Raw genomic sequence first — 24,123 nt, 5'->3', positions numbered from 1 at the left:
CTTTTCAAAGGATTGCATGGTGTTTGTGGATTAATTTATGGAGACATATCTTTCATCAGAGGCATTTCGGCTATACTGGGACTTGTGCATTCCTGAATATAACCTCGTGTCCTGAAAATTTGTGCACTAAAAACAATAAGGCATGCAAAAAGAGATTAGGGCCACAGCCCTCAAAATCTGTGTGACTTTGAAGCCAAAATACAGACTCAAATAATAGCAGTCCTAAGTTAGAGCCCAATGGCATTTGTACCCGGCATTATAGTCAGTGACTTCTCTATGGCCTTAAGCTCTGGACTCAGACTTCCCTCTTTCCAAATCTGGATTCTTGAGGGCATTTGGTTAAATAGATACCGGCTTCATCAAATTAAAATCTGATCCAGGGCCTAGTCCCTATCAATCTTTTTTGGCAAAACAAAACAAAAAAAAACAGAGGGAAATGTCTTTGCAACTTCTTCATCTGCTCTGTCAGGTAGCCTGTCCCATCAGAACTAAATTTTGTAGAAAACAGTCACCATTTACTTTTTCTCTGATAGGCAAACTTGTGTGATTTTTAGTTTTTGTCTGTACGTCTTCTTATGTTGCTAAGGCTTTCTCTGTAGTTGTGAAAAAGTCTACCACTGATTGGTTGTAAACAACTATGGAAAATTGTTTTTGAACTGGTACAACTTCTGAACAGCATTGAAATCATTGTTTTGTCTTTTTGTTGTTTGTTTGTTTGTTTGTTTTGAGACCGAGTCTCACTTTGTCACCCAGGGTGGAGTGAAGTGGTGTGATCTGGGCTCACTGCAATCTCTGCCTTCCTGGTTCAAACAGTTCTCCTGCCTTGGCCTCCCAAATAGCTGGGATTACAGGCACACGCCACCACGCCTGGCTAATTTTTTGTATTTTTAGTAGAGACAGGGTTTCACCACGTTGGCCAGGCCGGTCTTGAACTCCTGACCTCAAGTGATCCACCCGCCTCAGCCTCCCAGAGTGCTGGGATTACAGGTGCGAGCCACCAGGCCCAGCCAGACATCTTTCTCTTGTTTACCTTTTGGGTATGAGCAGCAGCCATCTTATGTTTCTGTCTTCAAACATAGTCTGTCTCTATTTATTCAGGTCTTCTTGTATGTATCTCTTCTTTGGTTTATTTCTTCTTCAGTTTATTTCTAGAAATTTTATTTTGGTTCGTAAAATTGGCGTCTTTTTATGTATTACATTTTCTAATTGGCTGTTGCTAATATGGAGGACAATAGTTGATTCTTTCCCATATCAATCCTGTATTGGACCACCTTATTATACTGTTATTAGTTCTATTTGCTTTCAGTTTATTGTCTTGAGTTCTTGAGGTAGATGATCTGTGTGTCCTGTATTAGTTTGATAGGGCTGCCATAACAAAATATCACAGACTGGGTGGCTTAAACAACAGAAAGTTATTTCCTTACACTTTTGGCAGCTGAAAGTTGAAGATCAAGGTGCTGGCAGAGTTGGTTTTTCCTGAGGTCTCTGCTTGGCTTGCAGATGGCCTTCCTCTTGCTGCCTCTTCATGTGGTCGTACCTCTGTGCATACACGCCCATGATGTCTCTCTGTATGTCCTAGTCACCACCTCTTATAAGACCACCAGTCAGATTGGTTTAGGGCCTACTCTAATGGTCTCATTTTAACTTAATTATTTCTTAAAAGGCTCTATCTCTAAATATAGTTACATTCTGAATACTAGGGGGTAGGTCTTCACCATATGAATTTTAGGGGACACCATTCAACCTATAACATCCTCCTCCTCTCCAGTATTCATACCTCTAGCTTCCAGTTTTATTACAGTGTTGAGTCATAGTGGTGATGGGGGCATCCTTGTGCTGTTTTCAGACTTTAAAGGGAATACTGCCAGTCTTTCTCCACTCAATATATAGGTCTCTGTTCAACTACTCTCATAGAGTTCAGGGGAGTCTCTAGCTATTTATTTATTTATTTAGACACAGTCTCGCTCTGTCACCCAGGCTGGAGTGCAGTGGCGCAATTTCGGCTCACTGTAGCCTCCACCTCCTGGGCTCAAGTGATTCTCCTACCTCAGCCTCCCGCATAGCTGGGACTGCAGGTGCACGCCACCACTCCTGGTTAATTTTTGTGTTTTTAGTGGAAACAGGGTTTTGCCATGTTGCCCAGGCTAGCTTTACTTTACAAGGTTTTTGTTTGTTTTAAAATCAAGAATCAAATTAGGTTTTATCAAATAATTTTGGCATATTTGGACATAAATACATAGTTTTTCTGTGTTAATTTGTTAATACACTGAATGACATTAATAGAATTACTAATTTTGAATCGATATTTTCTTGAGATTAGCTGTACTTGTACTTGGTCGTGGTGTTTAACAATAGTTCATCTAGTTTATTTGATTGCTAGTCTTTTCAAAAACTAGTTTTTTGGCTTTATTGATCATCTCTAGTGTTTGGTATTTTATTCTCTTTTTAATTTTTCTGTATTCAACATCTTGAGTTGAAAGCTCTGTTGATGTATTTTCAATCTGCTTTTTGGTAAAGCGTTTTTTAAATTTTATTTATTTATTTATTTTTGAGACAGAGTCTCGCTCTGTCACCCACGCTGGGGTGCAGTGGTGCGATCTCGGCTCACTGCAACCTCTGCCTCCTGGATTCAAGCGATTCTTCTGCCTCAGCCTCCTAAGTAGCTGGGATTAGAGGTGTACGCCACCACGCCCAGCTAATTTTATGTATTTTTAGTTGAGACAGGGCTTCGCCATATTGGCCAGACTGGTCTCAAACTCCTGACCTCAGGTGATCCACCCGCCCTCAGCCTCCCAAAGTGCTGGGATTATAGGCGTGACCCACCGTGCCCAGCCTGAAATTTTATTTTTTAAATTAACATGAAATAAAATTGACTCTCTTGGTATACACATGTTTATATTCTTCCAGCCACCATAATCAGGATACAGAGCCCTTTGATCACTCCCTAACCTCCTTTGTGTTACTACCCCCTTTGTAGTCATGCCTTCCCTCTACTCCCGAGCAACCACTGATCTGCTCTCTTGTCACTGTGGTTTTTGCCTTTGCCAGAATGTCATATAAATGGAATTATGCAGTATGTAATATTTTGAGACTGGCATCTTTTGCTTACCATAATGCCTTTTTTTTTTTTGAGATGGAGCCTCGCACTGTCACCTGGGCTGGAGGGCAATGGCATGATCTTGGCTCACTGCAACCTTTGCCTTCCGGATTCATGTGAATCTCCTGTCTCAGCCTCCTGAGTAGCTGGGATTAAAGGCGCATACCACCACACCTAGCTGATTTTTTGTATTTTTAGTAGAGACGGGGTTTCACTATGTTGGCCAGACTGGTCTCGATCTCCTGACCTCGTGATCCGCCCGCCTCAGCCTCCCAAAGTGCTGGGATTACAGGCATAAGCCACTGCACCCGGCCCACCATAATGGCTTTAATATTCATTCATGTTGTTGCATATCAAAAGCTTGTTCTTTTTTATTGCTGAGTAATATTCCATTGTATGGATTATACCCATTGAAGGTCATTTCAGTTGTTTCCACTTTGGGGTGATTACAAATAGAGCTGCTGTGAACATTCAAGTATAGGTTCTTGTGTGAATGAGTTTTCATTTTTCTAGGGTAAATAGCTGGGAATGGGATTCCTGGGCAGTATGTTTTAACTTTACAGGAAACCACTGGCTGGGCGTGGTGGCTCGCGCCTGTAATCCCAGCACCTTGGGAGGCCAAGGCGGGCAGATCATGAGGTCAGGAGCTCAAGACCAGCCTGGCCAATATGGTCAAACCCTGTCTCTACTAAAAATACAAAAAATTTAGCCAGGTGTGGTGGCATGTGCCTGTAGTCCCAGCTACTCAGGAGGCTGAGGCAGAAGAATTGCTTCAACCTGGGAGGTGGACGTTGCAGTGAACCGAGATTGCGCCACTGCACTCCATCCTGGGGGACAGAGTGAGACTCCATCTCCAAAAAAAAAAAAAAAGGCCAGGTGCAGTGTCTCACGCCTGTAATCCCAGCACTTTGGGAGGCCAAGGCAGGCAGATCACAAGGTCAGGAGATCGAGACCATCCTGGCTAACACGGTGAAACCCCATCTCTTCTAAAAATACAAAAAATTAGCCAGCCGTGGTGTCGGGCGCCTGTAGTCCCAGCCACTCGGGAGGCTGAGGCAGGAGAATGGCGTGAACCCAGGAGTCGGAGCTTGCAGTGAGCCGAGATTGCACCACTGTACTCCAGCCCGGGCGACAGAGTGAGACTCTGTCTCAGAAAAAAAAAAAAAAAAGCTACTGAACTGTTTCCCAGAATGGTTGTTTTACATTCCCACTAGCAATATGTGGAATTCCAGTTGCTCTACATACTCATCAGCCCTTGGTTTTGTCAATATAGTTATTTTAATCATCCTAATAAGTATGTAGTGATAGCTCATTTAGTGGTTCATCTAATGGCTAATGATAATAAACAACTTTCTGTGTGTTCGCCATTCATATATCCTCTTTTTTAAAGTGTCATTAAACAGACATTTAAATGCATTGTTGAGATTTCTTGTTCAGGATTTAACTATGAATTTTTCTTTTTGTTTTCTTTTCTTTGTTTTTTTGAGCCACTCTTGCTCTGTCACCCAGGCTGGAGTGCAATGGCACGATCTCGGCTCACTGCAACCTCTGCCTTCTGGGTTCATGTGATTCTCATGCCTCAGCCTCCTGAGTAGCTGAGACTATAGGTGCGCGCCACCATTCCCCAGCTAATTTTTTTTTTTTTTCTAGTAGAGATGAGGTTTCACCATGTTGGCCAGGCTGGTCTTGAACTCCTGACCTTAAGTAATCCACCTGCCTTGGCCTCCCAAAGTGCTGGGATTATAGGCATGAGCCACCACACCCGGCCTGGATTTATTTTCTTTAGTAGATAGGGAATTTTCAGGTTATCTGTTTGATTTTAGGTGAGTTATTTATTTATTTTTTAAGACTAGCCAAGTGCAGTAGTGAAAAGAGGGGAAAGAGTTTGGGTGAGTTTTTATAGTTTGTATCTTTCAAGGAATTGGTCCATTTCATATAACTTACAGAATTTATGGGCATAGAGTTGTTTGTAGAATTCCCATATTATTCTTTAAATGTCTGTGGGGTCTTTAGTGATATCCCCCTTTTCCCTTCTCATTCTTGATATTGGTAAATGGTTTCTTCTGTTTTTTTTCCTTTGCCATTCTTCCTGGCACTTTATCTTTTTTTTTTTTTTTTTTTTTTTTTAAGTGTTTTTAGGGCTACAGGTGCATGCCACTGGCTGATTTTTTATTTTTATGGAGATGGGGGTATCACTGTGTTGCATAACCTTGTGTCAAACTCCTGACCTCAAGTGATCATCTGTTCTGGACCTCCCAAAGTGCTGAGATTACAAGTGTGAGCCAGGCCTTATTGTGTCAATTTAATGGATCCTTTCAGTATTTTTGGTTTCATTTTCTATGTTTTATCTTTGGCAGTTACATTCCACTCTTAATGTAGTTAAGATTGCTGTAGTTTTATTTTATTCTTTTTCTAATTTCAGAGATGATCATTTAGATTATTTATTTGAGACCTTTTTCATTTCTTTTTTGCTATTTTTACTTTTATTCTTTTTTTTTTTTTTTTTTTTTTTTGAGACAGTCTTGTTCTGTCACCCAGTCTGGAATGCAGTGGCACAGTCTCGGCTCGCTCCAACCTCTGCCTCCCAGGTTCAAGTGGTTCTCCTGCCTCAGCCTCCCGAGTAGCTGGGATTACAGTCACGCGCCACCACGCCCAGCTAATTTTTGCATTTTTAATAGAGACGGGATTTCACCAGGCTCGTCTCGAACTCCTGACCTCAAGTGATCCGCCCTCCTTGGCCTCCCAAAGTACTGGGATTAAAGGCGTGAGCCACCATGCCCAGCCTTTTTTTTTGTTTTGGTATTTTATAAAGTTGATATATTAACAGCATATTGTATATATTTTGGGGATACATGTGATATTTTGATACATATATACAATGTGTAATGATGAAGTTAGGCTTAGTGATATATCTATCATCAAACCTTTATCTTTGTGTCAGAAACATTATAATTCTCTTCTAGCTGTTTTGAAATATGCAGTAAATTATTAACTGTAATTTCCTGACTGTACTATTGAATGCTAGAATTTATTCCTTCTATCTAACTGTATTTTTGTACCCATTAACCAACTATTTTTCATCCCCCGCTTCCTTTCCCAGCCTCTGTAACCACCATTCTACTCTCCACCTCTGTGAGATCCACTTTTTTAGCTCTCACATATGAGTGAGAACAGGCGATATTTGTCTGCCTATTCCTGGCTTATTTCACTTAATATAATGACCTCCATTTTCATTCATTTTACTGCAAGTGACAGGATTTCATTTGTTTTAATGGCTAAATAATATTCCATTGTTTATATATACCACATTTCTTAATTTTACTCATTTGTCCATTGATGGACACTTAGGTTGATTCCATATCTTGGCTATTGTGAATAGTATTGCAGTGAACATGGGAATGCAGATATCTCTTTGATATACTGATTTCTTTCCTTTTGGATATGCCCAGCAGTCAAATTGCTGGATCATATGGTAGTTCTATTTTTACTTTTTCGAGACACCTCCATACTGTTTTCTATGATAGTTGTACTACCTTATATTCCCACCAACAGTGTATGAATGTTCCTCTTTCTCCAAATGCTGAAGAGTAACAAATCCTCTCCAGCATTTGTTACTTTTTGTCTTTTGGATAATAGCCATTCTAACTGAGGTGAGATGATTTCTCATTGCAGTTTTGATTTCTATTTCCCTGATGATGAGTGATATTGGACATTTTCCCCATATACCTGTTGGACATTTTTTTTCCAACTTTTATTTTAAGTTCTGGGGTACATGTGCAGGATGTGCAGGTTTGTTACATAGGTAAACGTGTGCCATGGTGGTTTACTGCACAGACCAACCTATCACCTAGGTATTAACCCCAGCATCCATTAGCTGTTCTTCCTTATACTCTACTTCCCCACCACTGACAGGCCCTAGTATATGTTGTTCCCCCCCTCCCATGTGTCCATGTGTTCTCGTCGTTCAGCTCCCACTTACAGGTGAGAACATGTGGTATTTAGTTTTCTGTTCCTGTGTTAGTTTGCTGAGAATAACAGCTTCCAGCTCCGTCCATGTCCCTGCAATGGGTGTGATGTCGTTCCTTTTTATGACTGCATAGTATTCCATGCTGTATATGTACCAGCTTTTCTTTATCCAGTCTATCATTGATGGGCATTTTGGTTGATTCCATGTCCTTGCTATTGTGAATACTGCTGCAGTGAACATACGTATGCACGTATCTTTATAATAGAATTATTTATATTCCTTTGGGTATATACCCAGTAATAGGATTACTGGGTCAAATGGTAGTTCTGCCTCTAGATCTTTGAGGAATCACCATGCTGTCTTCCATAATGCTTGAACTAATTTACACTCTCACCAACAGTGTAAAAGCGTTCCTTTTTCTCTGCATCCTCACCAGCATCTGTTGTTTTTTGAGTTTTTAATTGCCATTCTGCTGGTGTGAGATAGTGTCTCATTGTGGTTTTGATTTGCATTTCTCTAATGATCAGTGATGTTGAGCTTTTTTTCATATGATGGCCGCATGAATGTCTTCTTCTTCTTCTTTTTTTTTTTTTTTGAGATGGAGTCTGGCTCTGTCACCCAGGCTGGAGTGCAGTGGCATAATCTCGACTCACTGCAAGCTCCGCCTCCCAGGTTCATGCCATTCTCCTGCCTCAGCCTCCCGAGTAGCTGGGACTGGGACTACAGGTACCTGCCACCACGCTCGGCTAATTTTTTTGTATTTTTAGTAGAGACTGGGTTTCACCGTGTTAGCCAAGATGGTCTTGATCTCCTGACCTCGTGATCCATCCGCCTCGGCCTCCCAAAGTGCTGGGATTACAGGTGTGAGCCACCGCGCCCGGCCGAATGTCTTCTTTTTAGTGGGGTTGTTTTCTTATAAATTTGTTTAAGTTCCTCTTAGACTCTGGATATTATACCTTTGCCAGATGGATATATTGCAGAAATTTTCTCCCATTCTGTAGGTTGTCTGTTCACTCTGATGATAGTTTCTTTTGCTGTGCAGAAGCTCTTTAATTTAATTAGATCCCATTTGTCAATTTTTACTTTTGTTGCAATTGCTTTTGGCATTTTTGTCATAAAATCTTTGCCTGTGCCTATGTCCTGAATGGTATTGCATTGATTTTCTTCTAGGGTTTTTATAGTTTTTGGGTTTTACATTTAGGTCCTTCATTCATGTTGCGTTACTTTTTGTATATGGTATAAGGAAGGGATCCAGTTTTAATTTTCTGCATATGGCTACCTGGTTCTCCCCAGCACCACTTATTAAATAGAGAATCCTTTCTCTATTGCTTGTTTTTGTCAGGTTTGTTGAAGATTAGATGTTTTTAGGTGTGTGGTCTAACTTCTGGGTTCTCTGTTCTGTTCATTGGTGTATGTGTCTGTCTTTGTACCAGTCGCATGCTGTTTTGGTTACTGTAGCCTTGTGGTATGAAGTCGGATAGCGTGATGCCTCCAGCTGTAATTCTTTTTGCTTCGGATTGTCTTGGCTATTTGGGCTCTTTTTTCATTCAATATGAATTTTCAAGTGGTTTCTTCTAATTCTGTGAAGAATGTCAATAGTGGTTTAATGGGAATAGCATTGAATCTGTAAATTACTTTGGGCAGCATGGCCATTTTCACGATATTGATTCTTTCTGTCCAGGAGCATGGAATATTTTTCCATTTGTTGGTATCCTCTCTCATTTCCTTGAGCAGTGGTTTGTAGTTCTCCTTGAAGAGGTCCTTCATTTCCCTTGTTATCTGTATTCATAGGTATTACATTCTTTTTGTAGCGTTTGTGAATGGGAGTTCATTCATGATACGGCTCTCTGCTTGTCTGTTGGTGGTGTAAAGAAATGCTTGTGATTTTTGCACATTGATTTTGTATCCTGAGACTTTGCTGAAGTTGCTTATCAGCTGAAGAAGCTTTTGGGCTGAGATGATGGGGTTTTCTATATATAGGATCATGTCATCTGAAAACAAAGATAATGTTACTTCCTCTCTCCCTGTTTGAATACCCTTTATTTCTTTCTCTTGCCTGGTTGCCCTGGCCAGAACTTCCAATGCTATGTTGAATAGGAGTGGCGAGAGAGGGCATTCTTGTCTTGTGCCAGTTTTCAAGAGGAATGCTTCCATCTTTTGCCCATTCAGTATGATATTGGCTGTGGGTTTTTCATATATGGCTCTTATTATTTTGAGGTATGTTCCTTCAATACCTAGATAATTGAGAGTTTTTAACATGAAGGGTTGTTGAATTTTATCAAAGATATTTTCTGCATCTATTGAGATAATCATGTTTTTTACTTTAGTTCTGTTTATGTGATGAATTACATTTATTGATTTGCGTATGTTGAACCAACTTTGCATCCCAGGGATGAAGCCAATCTGATGGTGGTGGATAAGCTTTTAGATGTGCTGCTGGATTCAGTTTGCTCATATTTTATTGAGGATTTTTGCATCAGTGTTCCTCAGGGATGTTGGCTTGAAGTTTTCTTGTTCTTTTTTCTTTTTTTTTTTTTGAAACGGCATCTCGCCTTGTCACCAGGTTGAAGTGCAGTGATATGATCTCTGCTCACTGCAACCTCCACCTCCTGGGTTCAAGTGATTCTCCTGCCTCAGCCTCTCGAGTAGCTGGAACTACAGGTGCGTACCACTATGCCCAGCTAATTTTTGTATTTTTAGTAGAGATGGGGTTTCACCATGTTGGCCAGGATGGTCTTGATCTCTTGACCTCGTGGTCTGCCCACCTCGGCCTCCCAAAGTGCTGGGATTACAGGTGTGAGCCACCGCAGCCGGCCGAAGTTTTCTTTTTTTGTTGTATCTCTGCCAGGTTTTGGTATCAGGATGATGCTGGCCTCATAAAATGAGTTAGGGAGGAGTCCCTTCTTTTCAATTTTTTGGAATAGTTTCAGTGGAAATGGTACCAGCTCTTCTTTGTACCTGTGGTGAAATTCAGCTATAAATCTCTTTTCTAGTTTATGTGCATAGAGATATTTATAGTATTCTCTGATGGTTGTTTGTATTTCTGTGGTGTCAGTGGTGATATCTCCCTTATCATTTCTGATTGTGTCTGTTTGATTTTCTCTCTTTTGTTCTTCATTAGTCTGGTTAGTGGTCTATCTATTTTATTAATTTTTTCAAAAAAGAAGCTCCTGGATTTGTTGATTTTTTTTTTTTTTTGAAGGGTTTTTCGTGTCTCTGTCTCCTTCAGTTCAGCTCTGATCTTGGTGGTTTCTTGTCTTCTGTTAGCTTTGGGATTTGTTTGCTCTTGGTTCTCTAGTTCTTTTAGTTGTGAATTTTGAGATCTTTCTAGCTTCTTGATGTGGGCATTTAGTGCTATAAATTTCCTTCTTAACACTGGTTTAGCTGCGTCCCAGAGATTCTCATACATTGTCTCTTTGTTCTCATTAGTTTCAAAGAACCTCTTGATTTCTGCCTTAATTTCATTATTTACCCAGGAGTCATTCAGGAGCAGGTTGTTCAGTTTCCATGTAGTTGTGTGGTTTCGAGTGAATTTCTTAGTTTTGAGTTCTAATTTTATTGTGCTGTGGTCTGAGAGACTGTTATGATTTCAGTTCTTTTGCATTTGCTGAGGAGTGTTTTACCTCCGATTATGTGATCAATTTTAAAGTGCCGTGTGGTGATGAGAAGAATATATATTTTGTTGTTTTTGGGTGGAGAGTTCTGTAGATATCTATCAGGTCCACTTGATCCAGAGCCGAGTTCAGGTTCTGAATATCTTTGTTAATTTTCTGTCTAGATGGTCTGTCTAATATCGTCAGTGGGGTATTAAAGTCTCCCACTATTATTGTGTGGGAGTCTAAGTTTCTTTGTAGGTCTCTAAGAACTTGCTTTACGAATCTAGGTGCTCCTATATTGGGTACATATATATTTAGGATAGTTAGCTCTTCTTGTGGAATTGAACCCTTTGCCATTATGTAATGCCCTTCTTTGTCATTTTTGATCTTTGTTGGTTTAAAGTCTGTTTTGTCAGAAACTAGGATTGTGACCCCTGCTGTTTTCTGTTTTTCATTTGCTTGGTAAATTTCCCTCCATCCCTTCGTTTTGAGCTTATGTGTGTCTGCACTTAAGATGGATCTCCTGAAGACAGCATACTGATGGGTCTTGACTCTATCCAGCTTGCCATTCTGTGTCTTTTAATTGGGGCATTTAGCCCATTTACATTTAAGGTTAATATTGTTATGTGTGAATTTAATCCTGTCATCATGATGGTAGCTGGTTATTTTATAGACTTGTTTATATGGTTGCTTCATAGTGTAACTGGTCTGTGTACTTCAGTGTGTTTTTATACTGGCTGGTCACGGTTTTTCCTTCCTATATTTAGTACTTCCTTTAGGAGCTTCTGTTGGCTATTTCTGTGTCCTTTTTTGAGAAATGTCTGTTCTGGTATTTCGCCCATTTTTAAATTGGATTATTTGTTTTTTGCTATTGAGTTCCTTATATATTTTAGTTATTAATCCCTTGTCAGATGGATAGTTTGCAGATATTTTCTCCCATTCTGTGGGTTGTCTCTGCACTTTGTTGATTGTTTCTTTTGCTGTATAGAAGCTTTTTGGCTTAATGTAATTATATTTGTGTATTTTGCATTTGTTGCCTGTGCTTTTGAGTTCTTACTCCAAAACAATCTTTGCCCAGACCAATGTCCTATAGCATTTCCCCAGTATTTTCCTGTAGTAGTTTCATAGTTTCAGGTCTTACATTTAAGTCTTTAATCCATTTTCAATTGATTTTTTTGTATATGGCGAGAGATAAAGGTCTAGTTTCATTCTTTTGCATATGGGTATTCGGTTTTCCTGACACCATTTGTTAAAGAGACTGTTCTTTCCCCAGTGAATGTTCTTGGTGCCTTCGTGGAAAGTGAGTGGACCGTAAGTGCGTGGATTTATTTCTGGATTCTCTATGCTGTTCCATTGGCCCATGTATCTGTTTTTGTGCCAGTACCATGCTGTTTTTGGTTACTGTAGCTTTGTAATATAATTTGAAATCAGGTAGTATGAGGCTTCCAGCTTTGTTCTTACTGCTCAGGATTGCTTTAGTTATTTGGCATCTTTTGCGGTTTTATGTGAATTTTAGGATTGCTTTTTCTATTTCTGTGAAGAATGTCATTGGTATTTTGTTAGGGATTGCATGGAATCTATAGATCGTTGTTGGGTAGTATAGACATTTTAGCAATATTAGATCTTCCAATCCATGTTCATATGATATCTTTCCATTTTTTGTGTGTCCCCTTCCATTTTTTTCATCAGTGTTTTGTAGTTTTTCTTGTAGAGATCTTGCAATTATTTGGTTAAATTTATTCCCAGGTATTTTAAGTTTTTTGTAGCTATTGTAAAGGGGATTCCTTTTTTTAATTTTTTTTTTTTTAGATCGTTCACTGTTAGCATGTGTAAATGCTACTGATTTTTGTATGTTGATTTTGTATCCTGCAACTTTACTGAGGTGTTTTTGTTGTTGTTGTTGTTGTTTTTGTTGTTTTTGAGACAGAGTCTCCTTCTGTCACCCAGGCTGGAGTTCAGTGGCATGATCTCAGCTCACTGCAACCTTTGTCCCCCAGACTCAAGTGATCCGTTTACCTCAGCCACCCAAGTAGCTGGGACTACAGGTGCCCGCCACCACACCCAGCTAATTTTTGCATTTTTAGTAGAGATGAGATTTTACCATGTTGCCTAGGTTTGTCTCAAACTCCTGAGCTCAAGCTATCTGCCCGTCTCAGCCTCCCAAAGTGCTGGGATTGCAGGCATGAGCCACTGCACCCAGCCATCTTTACTAAATTTGTTTATCAGTTCTTTTATTTTTATTTTTGAGATGGAGTCTTGCTCTGTCACCTAGGCTGGAGTGCAGTGGCGCAATCTTGGCTCACTGCAACCTCCGCCTCCTGGGTTCAAGCGATTCTCCTGCCTCAGCCTCCAATGGGATTACAGATGCCTGCCATCACGCCCAGCTAATTTTTTGTATTTTTAGTAGAGATGGGGTTTCGCTATATTGGCCAGACTGATATCAAACTCCTGACCTCAGGTGATCTGCCCACCTTGGCCTTCCAAAGTGCTGGGATTACAGGCGTGAGCCACCGCGCCCGGCCAGGCCTGTAGTTTTAATTGTATTTTTTTCTGGTTTTGGTATCAGGATAATGCTGGCCTCATAGAATGAGTTTTGTGGAAGTATTCTCTCCTCTTCAGTTTTTTGAGTTAAGGTAGAATTGTTGTTTTAATGTTTGGTAGAATTCAGCAGTGAATCCATCAGGTTCTGGGCATTTATTTGATGGGAGACTTCTTATTACTGCTTCAGTCTCGTTACTTCTTGTCTGTTCAGGTTTTCTGTTTCTTCATGGTTCAAGCATGGTAGGTTATATGTGTCCAAGAATTTATCCATTTCTTCCCAGTTTCCAATTTGTTGGTGTATAGTTGTTCATAGTAGTCTCTACCTTTATATTTCTGTGATATCAGTTGTAATGATTCCTTTCTCATGAGATATTTTTAATTTCTAATGTAAACATTTAGCACTTTAAATTTCCCTCTAAGCAAAGCTTTCTTTGCATCCCCCAAGTTTTATGTTGCAATTTCATTTTTATTAATGGAAATATTTTCTGCTTTCCTGTGGGATCTCCTCTTTGACCCATGTTTATTTAAAAGTATGTTTAATTTTTATGTGTTAGAGGTATTCCAGTTATCTTTCTGTTGCTGCTTTTTGTTCTATTTGTTGAGACATCATTCTTCTGGTTTCCTTTTGTTCTTTGTCAGTGGTTTCCTTTTGCTCTTTCAGCCTAGTTGATTTAAAGTCTTTGTATGGTAAATACAATGTCAGAGCTTCCTTAGGGATAGTTTTTGTCAGTTTCTCTTTTTTTTCCTGTAAATGGGCCATACTTCCCTTTTCGTTGCATGCCTCATGATTTTTTTTGTTGGAAACTGGAAATTTTGAATATTACAATGTGGTTTACTCTGGAAGTCAAATTTTCCTTCCTCAGTTTGCTTTTGTTGCTTGTTATGAACTACAGTCATCTATTATTTAGTGACTTTTCCCAACTACTTTTTACAAAGATTGTATTCGTTATTGTGCAGTTACTGAGTCTCTGTTCCTTAGCCTCATTAGTAAGCTGAGACTTTCTGATAGAGATTTCCTGACAACTTTGTTTGGAAGGCAGGAGTACAGTGGCACAATCTTGGCTCACTGCAACCTCCACCTCCTGGGTTCAAGCAAGTCTCGTGCCTCAGCCTCCTGGGTAGCTAGGATTACAGGCATGTGCTACCATGCGCGGCTAATTTTTTAAGACGGAGTCTCGCTGTGTCCCCCAGGCTAGAGTGCAGTGGCCCGATCTCAGCTCACTGCAAGCTCCGCCTCTCATGGGTTCACGCCATTCTCCTGCCTCAGCCTCCCGAGTAGCTGGGACTACTGGCGCCCGCCAACACGCCCGGCTAATTTTTTGTGTTTTTAGTAGAAACGGGGTTTCGCCGTGTTAGCCAAGATGGTCTCGATCTCCTGACCTCGTGATCCGCCCGTCTCGGCCTCCCAAAGTGCTGGGATTACAGGCATGAGCCACTGCACCCAGCCAGCGCAGCTAATTTTTGTATTTTCAGTAGAGACAGGGTTTCGCCATGTTGGCGAGGCTGGTCTCGAACTCCTGACCTCAGATGATCCGCCTGCATCTGGAGTTTCTTAAAGACCTGACTTTAGCAGATTTTTTCTTTGTTAATCACCCCCTTTCTTGTTGTGAGATCTTTATTGGACTCCAGAGTTCCATAAAAGTTGTTCTGACGGTTTTTGCCAGGTTGATGTTTGCTTCAGTGGAGGGACAGATCCTTTTAGCTCCCTATTACTCCATTATCAGTGGTGTCACTCCTCCCTCCCTGCACCCTCTTCATGTGTGTGTGCGTGCGTGTATGTGTGTGCACGTGCACACGTGCATGTTCATATTTTTTTTTTGTAAAAAACACATACCATTAAATTTATCATCTTTTTTCCACTGTTTACCTTTAAGCTCTGTTAGACTTGACAAATTTACCATCTTAATCATTTTAAAGTGTACAGTTCAGTGCTATTAAGTATATTCACATTGTTGTGCAACAGATCTCTATAACTTTTTCATCTTGCAACACTTAAACTGTATACCCCTAAACACTAATTCCTCCCCCTAGCCATTGGTCATCACCTTCTACTTTCTTTCTTTTTTTTGAGACAGAGTTTTTGCTCTTGTTGCCCAGGCTGGAGTGCAGTGGAACGATCTTGGCTCACTGCAACCTCCGCCTCCGAGGTTCAAGTGATTCTCCTGCGTCAGCCTCCTGAGTAGCTGGGATTACAGGTGCATGCCACCACGCCCAGCTACTTTTTTGTATTTTTAATAGAGACAGAGTTTCATTATGTTGGCCAGGCTGGTCTCGAACTCATGACCTCAGGTGATCCACCTGCCTCAGCCTCCCAGAGTGCAGGGATTACAGGCATGAGCCACTGCGCCCGACCTCTACTTTCTATTTCTATGATTTTGACACCTTTAGGTACTTTGTAAGAGTGGAATTGTATAGCATTTGTTCTGGCCTTTTTTTCTTAGCGTAATATCTTCCATGTTCATCCATGTTGTAGTATGTGATAGATTTCCTTTTTTTAAGGCTGCATAATAACTGCTGTGTGTACATACCATACTTTCTTTTATTTTTCCTTTTTTTAAATTATACATTTCTGGGATGCATGTGCAGAACGTGCAGATTTGTTACATAGGTATACATGTGCCATAGTGGTTTGCTGCACCCATCAACCCGTCATCTACATTAGGTATTTCTCCTAATGCTATCCCTCCCCTAGCCCCCTTCCCCCTCACAGGCCCTAGTGTGTGATGTTTCCTTCCCTGTTTTCATGTGTTCTCATTGTTCAACTCTCACTTATGAATGAGAACATGCGGTGTTTGGTTTTCTGTCCTGTGTTAGTTTGCTGAGAATGATGGTTTCCAACTTCATCCATGTCCCTGCAAAGGACATGAACTCATCCTTTTTATGGCTGCAAAGTATTCCATGGTATATGTGTGCCACATTTTCTCTATCCAGTCTATCAGTGATGGGCATTTGGGTTGGTTCCAAGTCTTTGCTATTGTGAACAGTGCCGCAATAAACATACGTGTGCACGTGTCTTTATAGTAGAATGATTTATAATCCTCTGGGTATATACCCAGTGATGAGATTGCTGGGTCAAATGGTATTTCTCGTTCTAGATCCCTGAGGAATCGCCACACTGTCTTCCACAGTGGTTGAACTAATTTACACTCCTACCAACAGTGTAAAAGCATTCCTATTTCTCCACATCCTCTCCAGCATCTGTTGTTTCCTGACTTTTTAATGATCACCATTCTAACTGGCTTGAGATGGTATCTCATTGTGGTTTTGATTTGCATTTCTCTAATGACCAGTGATAATGAGTATTTTTTCATATGTTTGTTGGCTGGATAAATGTCTTCTTTTGAGAAGTGTCTGTTCATATCCTTCACCCACTTTTTGATGGGTTTGTTTGTTTTTTTCAGCCCAGGTGATCTTTTTGTTCCCTTTGTGTGCATTAAGTATGTACCGTTTATCTCTTCATTCACTTAGTAAACAGTTACTGAGAACTTATGCTTCATTGTGTTAGTAGGCTCCCTTAATTTGAAATAAATAATACATATTCCTGCCCTCATGGTAAATTGGAGGCAACAGATTTACTAATCAGCTCTTAAATACCATTTAACAGCTTCAGTAGAGGGATGTACAGGATGCTATGGAGAGCCAAGTAGGAGGCATCTCAATCATGATTAGGAGAGGGAGGGAAGAGTTCTTGTGGAAAGTAAATCTAAAGCTGAATTTTGAAGGGTGAGTAAGTAAAGTAACTCATGAAGTTACTCACTAAATGGACGTTGGGTGAATGAATCAGAATTAGGTGAATCTAGGAGGACATTTGCTGCAAGGATGCAAAGTAGAAGGGCATGAAATGTATGTGGTACATTCAGAGACTCTTGGAGTTGAGTATGGATTAAGTAAAGGGTACATTTGTAGGGGAAGGGTAGGAGCTGGAGTAGGTGTCATTCTATCTTCACCCTTTGGATGAAATCTCATTTTACCCTGTTTTCCCCTCTCCCTGCAGTCTATCCTTCGCTGGAGTCTGATGATGATGACCCTGCTTTGAAATCTCGACCCAAGAAAAAGAAGAATTCAGATGATGCTCCATGGAGTCCTAAAGGTAATCTAGTATTCTGTCTCTTAAACTCTGTAGGGGTGGTCAGGAGAAAATAGACGAGGTAGGAGGGATGTTTAATATCAGAAGACCTGATTCAGTCACTCATTTGTTTATTCAGCAAACATTTGTTGAGTGTCTGCTGTGTGTCAGGCACCGTGTTAAGTTCTGGAGCTAAAATGACTAATAAGACACAGAGTTTATGTAATTAGTCCAATAAAATCCGAGGTAATGGAGCATGTTGCATTTGATATTATGTGGTTTGAGATGAAAGGAAGACCTTGAACAGATTTTAGCAAGCAGTCTGAGGCTTCTGAGAACGTTCTGATACCATCATCCCAGTGCTCTGGTAGTTTTGTTGCCAAGGAGGGAAGTTCTGCTGACTGTTGAGCTCTGTAAGGCCCAAGATTATCACCTATACTGAGAGGCCATCTCTGAGGAGGGAAGAATGACCACTGAGTTGAACATGGAGTTTAGAGGATAATGGAAGAATTTTCTTCATCTCCTTGGCTGGATAGTATTCACACTGAGGATGCATCCTTCAGTTAGTTTTTGCTGCTTAACAGTCTGCCCAAAACTTAGTGGCTTAAAATAACAGTTAATAATTTTTCATGATTCTGTAGGTTGGCTGAGCTGTTCTTCTAGTCTAGGCCAGCTTCCCTGGGGCTGAATAGTCTCAAAAGTTCTCCTTCAGGTGTCTCAGACCTACTTAGATGGCCAAGGCTTCTCTCTACATGGTCTTTAGTCTACCAAGCTTTTCCACAAGGTGGCAGAAAGGTTTCTAGCAGCAAGAGAGGACAAGCCCCAATGTGCAAGCACTTTTCAAGCCTTTGCTTAAGTCATGTTTACTGTTGTCCCATTGACTAAAACAAGTTACGTGGCCAAACCTTGATCCCATGGTTGGGAAATAGATTGCACCTTTTGAGAGGAGAACTGCAAAGTCACATCGCAAAGTATCATGCATACAAGGATACATGAGCACACTGAGGGCCATTACTGCAACAGTCTGCCATAGAGGTCATTGGGATTTCAGTACCTGTGGTTCCCCAGCAGATAAAGGGCTTGCTCTTCTCACCCTGCCTTATTTAGACTTTTTGGTGTTTGCTTGAGGTCGAGGGGGTGACGTAGGGGTAGCAGGGCATTCCTCAGAAGTGTTATGTTAGTGAGTTAATCAGTAAGTGTTTCTTTTTTAAAAAAAAATTGGGGCCGGGCGTGGTGGCTCACACCTGTAATCCCAGCACTTTGGGAGGCCGAGGCGGGCAGATCACCTGAGGTCAGGACCAGCCTGACCAACATGGTGAAACGTAGTCTCTACTAAAAATACAAAATCAGCCGGGAATGGTGGCGGGCGTCTATAATCCCAGCTAGTTGGGAGGCTGAGGTAGGAAAATTGCTTGAACCCAGGAGGCCAAGGTTGCAGTGAGCTGAGATTGCGCCATTGCACTGCAGCCTGGACAACAAGTGCGAAACTCCGTCTCGGGAAAAAAAAAAAATTTGGCTAGGCGCAATGTAGCTCATGCCTTTAATCCCAACATTTTGGGAGGCTGAGGTGGGTGGATCACTTGAGGTCAGGAGTTTGAGACCAGCCTGGCCAACATGGTAAAACCCCATCTCTACTAAAAATACAAAAATCAGCTGCATGTAGTGGCATACGCGTTTAGTCCCAGCTACTCGAGAGGCTGAGTCATGAGAATTGCTTGAACCTCGGAAAGCGGAGGTTGCAGTGAGCCGAGACCATGCCACTGCACTCCAACCTGAGCAACAGAGCGAGACTCCATCTCCAAAAAAAAAAAAAGAAAAGAAAACTTAGGCCTATTTTTAAATTTTATTTTCTCCTATCATTTCCAGGTTTATTTTTCCTGTCAAAGTAAATTTTTCTGGTTAGCACAGTAGAAAATTTAGAAAATATTGAAAATAAAGGGAATTATGAAGAAGGAACCACCCATGAGTCCACCACCCAGAAGCAACCAATGTTAACATTTTGACATATTTTATAGTCTTTTCCCTATACATTTTTTAATTTTTATGATTTAAATCACGTGTATACAATTTTTTTTTAATTTTTTTTTTTTTTTTTTTTGAAACGGAGTCTAGCTCTGTCCCAGGCTAGAGTGCAGTGGTGGGATCTTGGCTCACTGCAATCTCCACCTCCCGGGTTCAAGCTTTTCTCCTGCCTCAGCCTCCCGAGTAGCTGGGATTACAGGCGGGTGCCACCATGCCTGACTAATTTTTGTATTTTTAGCAGAGACGGGGTTTCACCATGTTGGCCAGGCTGGTCTTGAACTCCTGACCTCATGATTTGCCCGCCTCAGCCTCCCAAAGTGCTGGTATTACAGGTATGAGCCACCACGCCCGGCCACATGTATACAATTATGCACCCTACTTTAAAATTTTGTTTGGGCTTTTGATCAAAGTAGTGGGTGTAGCATATCAAAAAGTGTAGAGAAATTAGGCCAGGTGTGCTGGCTCACACCTGTAATCCCAGCACTTTGGGAGGCCGAGGCGGGTGGATCACGAGGTCAGGAGATCGAGACCATCCTGGCTAATACGGTGAAACCCCGTCTCTACTAAAAATACAAAAACTTAGCCGGGCGTGGTGGCAGGCGCCTGTAGTCCCAGCTACTCGGGAGGCTGAGGCAGGAGAATGGCATGAACCTGGGAGGTGGAGCTTGCAGTGAGCCGAGATTGCGCCACTGCACTCCAGCCTGGGCGACAGAGCGGGACTCCATCTCACACACACACAAAAAAAAAGTATAGAGAAATTTAGGAGGAAAAGCAATGTTCTTCTGCCCCTACTTTCCCCACCTTCAATCCTGTTCCCAAGAGACAACCTCATAGTTTTCGTTTCCTGGTAGATGCCTCCAAAACTCAAGAGAAGTATGCCACCCTTTCTTGATTTATGAAGTCTATTTCTCCTTTAACCAACTTATGTCATTTCCTGCTTTTTTTTTTTTTTTTTTGAGACAGAATCTCACTCTGTGGCCCAGGCTTGGAGTGCAGTGGTGCAATCTTGGCTCACTGCAACCTCCACCTCCTGGATTCAAGCGATTCTCATACCTCAGCCTCCAAAGTAGCTGGGACTATAGGCGCGCATCACTGCACCCGGCTAATTTTTTTGTATTTTTAGTAGAGATGGGGTTTTGCCATGTTGGCTAGGCTGGTCTCGAATTCCTGACCTCAAGTGATCCACCTGCCTCGGCCTCCCAAAGTGCTGCAATTACAGGCCGTCAGTCTCTCTTGATTACCTACTTTGTAAGATACAGTTGTTGGTGACCCTACATCTATAGGGTCCTTTTGTAACCTTCTGTGAACCATTTTTTCTCTTGTGGGAAGTAAATCTAAAGCTGAATTTTGAAGGGTGAGTTAGTAAAGTAACTCATGAAGTTATTCACTAAATGGATGTTGGGTGAATCAATCAGAATTAGGTGAATGTAGGAGAAGGACATTTGCCGCAAGGATGCAAAGTAGAAGGGCATGAAATGTATGTGGTCCATTCAGAGACTCTTGGAGTTGAGTATGGATTAAGTAAAAGGTACATTTGTAGGGGAGGGGTACATTCCCTTTTGTAACCTTCTGTGAACCATAATTTTTTGTTTATGCTATCAAGGTTATTAACATATACATTGTTGTTACTACTCTACATTGACTAGAAATTAACTGTAAATATCGAAAACCAATAGAGATATCTGGTCTTTTAAGTTAATATTATATCATAAGCATGTTCCTATGCCATTGTTTATAAATAATATTTTTAATGGCTACAAGATAACAGTTCCATGGATATACCTAATATATATGTAATTTCTAACATATAGGCTATTTTCAAGTTTTTACAATTAGTACATTTGGAGTGAATATCTTTATATGTAAATGTTTATCTCTGATTATTTACTCAGGATGGATCACCATGAAATCTTAAAGGGGCCAAAGTATGTGAGGTTATACAATGAAAAGTTTCCTTCCTAGCCCTGTTACATAGCCTTCCACTTCCCCACCTGGAGTCAACTAGTGTTATCAGCTTTTTTTTTTTTTTGAGAAGGAGTCTTGCTGTGTCGCCCAGGCTGGAGTGCAGTGGCGCGATCTCTGCTCACTGCAAGCTCCTCCTCCCAGGTTCACGCCATTCTCCTGCCTCAGCCTCCCGAGTAGCTGGGACTGCAGGCACCTGCTACCACGCCCGGCTAATTTTTTGTACTTTTAGTAGAGATGGGATTTCACCGTGTTAGCCAGGATGGTCTCGATCTCCTGACCTCGTGATCCGCCTGCCTCGGCCTCTCAAAGTGCTGGAATTACAGGCATGAGCCACCGCGCCTGGCCATCAGTTTTTTAATTTATCTTCTCAGAGACAGTTTGCGCATATATAAGCAAATGCATGTATATGTTTGCTTATCCGCCCCCCCCCCCTTTTTTTTTTAACTCAATTGGAAACATATTTTATACATTGTTATGTGCTTTGCTTTTCTCTCTTAAGAATACATCTGGGCTGGGCACGGTGGCTCACGCCTGTAATCCCAACACTTTGGGAGGCCAGGGTGAGCGGATCACGAGGTCAGGAGATCCAGACCATCCTGGCCAACACGGTGAAACCCCGTCTCTACTAAAAATACAAAAATTAGCTGGGCATGGTGGCGCATGCCTGTAGTCCCAGCTACTCAGGAGGCTGAGGCAGGAGAATCGCTTGAACCCAGGAGGTGGAGGTTGCAGTGAGCTGAGATTTTGCCACTGCACTCCAGCCTGGGTGACAGAGCAAGACTTCATCTCAAAAAAAAAAAAAAAATAGTTCTTGATACTTATTGCAGAAGTCTTTTCCAGAAAAGTTGTACCAATTTACACTTCCATCAGCAGTGCTTGTTTATGAAATGTATGCAGGCATTGAACACACCAGTTAGGAGTAGTATTTGATTATGAGTAATGTCTCAAGCATCCTTAGTGAGTGCTTCTTCTCTCAGAGTCACAAGATGGCTACTTCACCTCCAGCATTGGGGTCTGGGCTGCAGTCAGGAAGAAGGAGAAAAGCAAAAGGAAAAAGGGACAGGCATGCTGAGCGCTGAGCATTCCCTCTCCCCAAGGAGTTTTAAGTTCCACATTTTTTACACATCTCTTTGGCTGAAATTGTGTCAGATGGCCAAGACTATCAGCCAGAGATGCCAGGAGATACAGTTTTTATCTAGGCATATTGCTGTCCCACAAAATCAGTGTTTTTGTTAGTAAGCAGGAAAGAAAGAATGACATTTGGTTGAGAATGAGTAGTCTCTACCATGAGGGTTTTTTTGTGTTTTTTTTTGAAACAGTCTCGGTCTGTCACCCAGGCTGGAGTGCAATGGCATGATCTTGGCTCACTGCAACCTCTGCCTCCCAGGTTCAAGCAATTCTCCTGCCTCAGCCTCCCAAGTAGCTGGGATTACAGGCACCTGCCACCACGCTCAGCTAATTTTTTTTGTTGTTTGTTTGTTTGTTTTGTTTGTTTTTTGAGACAGAGTCTCGTTCTGTCACCAGACTGGAGTGCATTGGCGAGATCCCGGCCCACTGCAACCTCCGCCTCCTGGGTTAAAGCAATTCTCCTGCTTCAGCCTCCTGAGTAGCTGGGACTACAGGCATGCACCACCACACCCAGCTAATTTTTTTTTTGTATTTTTAGTAGAGACGGCATTTCACCATGTTGGCCAAGATGGTCTCGATCTCTTGTCCTCGTGATCCGCCCAAAGTGCTGGGATTACAGGCATGAGCCACCGCGCCTGGCCAGTTTTTTGTATTTTTAGTAGAGACAGGGTTTCGCCATGTTGGCCAGGTTGGTCTCGAACTCCTGACCTCAGGTGATCCACCTTGGCCTCCCAAAATGTTGGGATTACAGGTGTGAGCCACCACACCCGGCTTCTACTATGAGTTTTTGATCGTTGGTAATTCATAAGCAAACAACAGTATCTCATTGATTTAATTTACATTTTTTTGATTAAGCATATCCTCTATGTTTTATTAGCATCAGAGTTTCTTCCATTGTAAATTTTGTTTACATCCTTTGCCCACTTATCCATGTGGTTCTTCAAGGTTTTCGAGTTGCCCATTTTATATAGTAAGGGAATAGTCATCCTTTGTTTCATATACACACACACACACCCCCCCCCCCCCCACATTTTATACTTATAATGTGCTTGTACTTCTTCCTCATTCTACATGAAAAATCTGAATATTTCAGTATCAAGTGTTGATCATTTGTTTGCATATTCAGAGTAGATAATGAACACCCTTGTACTTTTTAAGCATAATTTTTAAATATCTAATGTATTGATCTACAAAGAATTGCTTAATATATGGTACTGAGCAGAAGATATAAATTGGTATTCCCCCAAAAAGATAACTGTTGGTGCTAGAATCACATTCCCACTAAACTGAAAATGCTTTCTTTGCCATGTGTACTGACTCATACGTATCATGGGTTGTTTGAGGCACATCCATTTTGTACCATCAAAGTTCTGTCTGCTCTTGTGCTGGTATTTCACTTATTCACTACCTATTTATGACTTAGAAAGACTGCAGACTTTTTTATTTTGAGGCAGAATCTCACTCTGTTGCCCAGGCTGAAGTGTAGTGGTGTGATCTCTGCTCACTACAACCTCCGCCTCCCAGGTTCAAGCGATTCTGCTGCGTCTTCTGCTGCCTCAGCCTCCCAAGAAGCTGGGATTAAAAGCACCCGCCACCACCATGCCTGGCTAATTTTTGTATTTTTAGTAGAGATGGGATTTTACCATGTTGGCTAGGCTGGTCTCAAACTCCTGACCTCAAGTAATTAGCCCACCTCAGCCTCCCAAAGTGCTGGGAATTACAGGTGTGAACTACCACGCCC

At 41.4% G+C, this 24,123-nt stretch overlaps 1 protein-coding gene across 8 annotated transcripts in view; it reads left to right on the top strand.

Annotated features, from left to right (window-relative positions):
- The window catches only part of PHF8 (PHD finger protein 8), a 103,149-nt gene that overhangs the window by 62,779 nt on the left and 16,247 nt on the right, over nucleotides 1–24,123 (top strand). For all 8 annotated transcript variants that reach the window (XM_054544609.1, XM_054544606.1, XM_054544611.1 and 5 more), the window contains one exon: nucleotides 17,196–17,291. In XM_054544609.1, the coding sequence (XP_054400584.1) occupies nucleotides 17,196–17,291 (96 nt within the window). The remainder of the gene's footprint in view (nucleotides 1–17,195; nucleotides 17,292–24,123) is intronic.

Source organism: Pongo abelii, chromosome X, assembly GCF_028885655.2.
Source record: "Pongo abelii isolate AG06213 chromosome X, NHGRI_mPonAbe1-v2.0_pri, whole genome shotgun sequence".
NCBI classification, from domain to species: domain Eukaryota; kingdom Metazoa; phylum Chordata; class Mammalia; order Primates; family Hominidae; genus Pongo; species Pongo abelii.
Note: the sequence above shows the minus strand (reverse complement) of the source record. Positions and strands in the feature narration are given on the sequence as shown.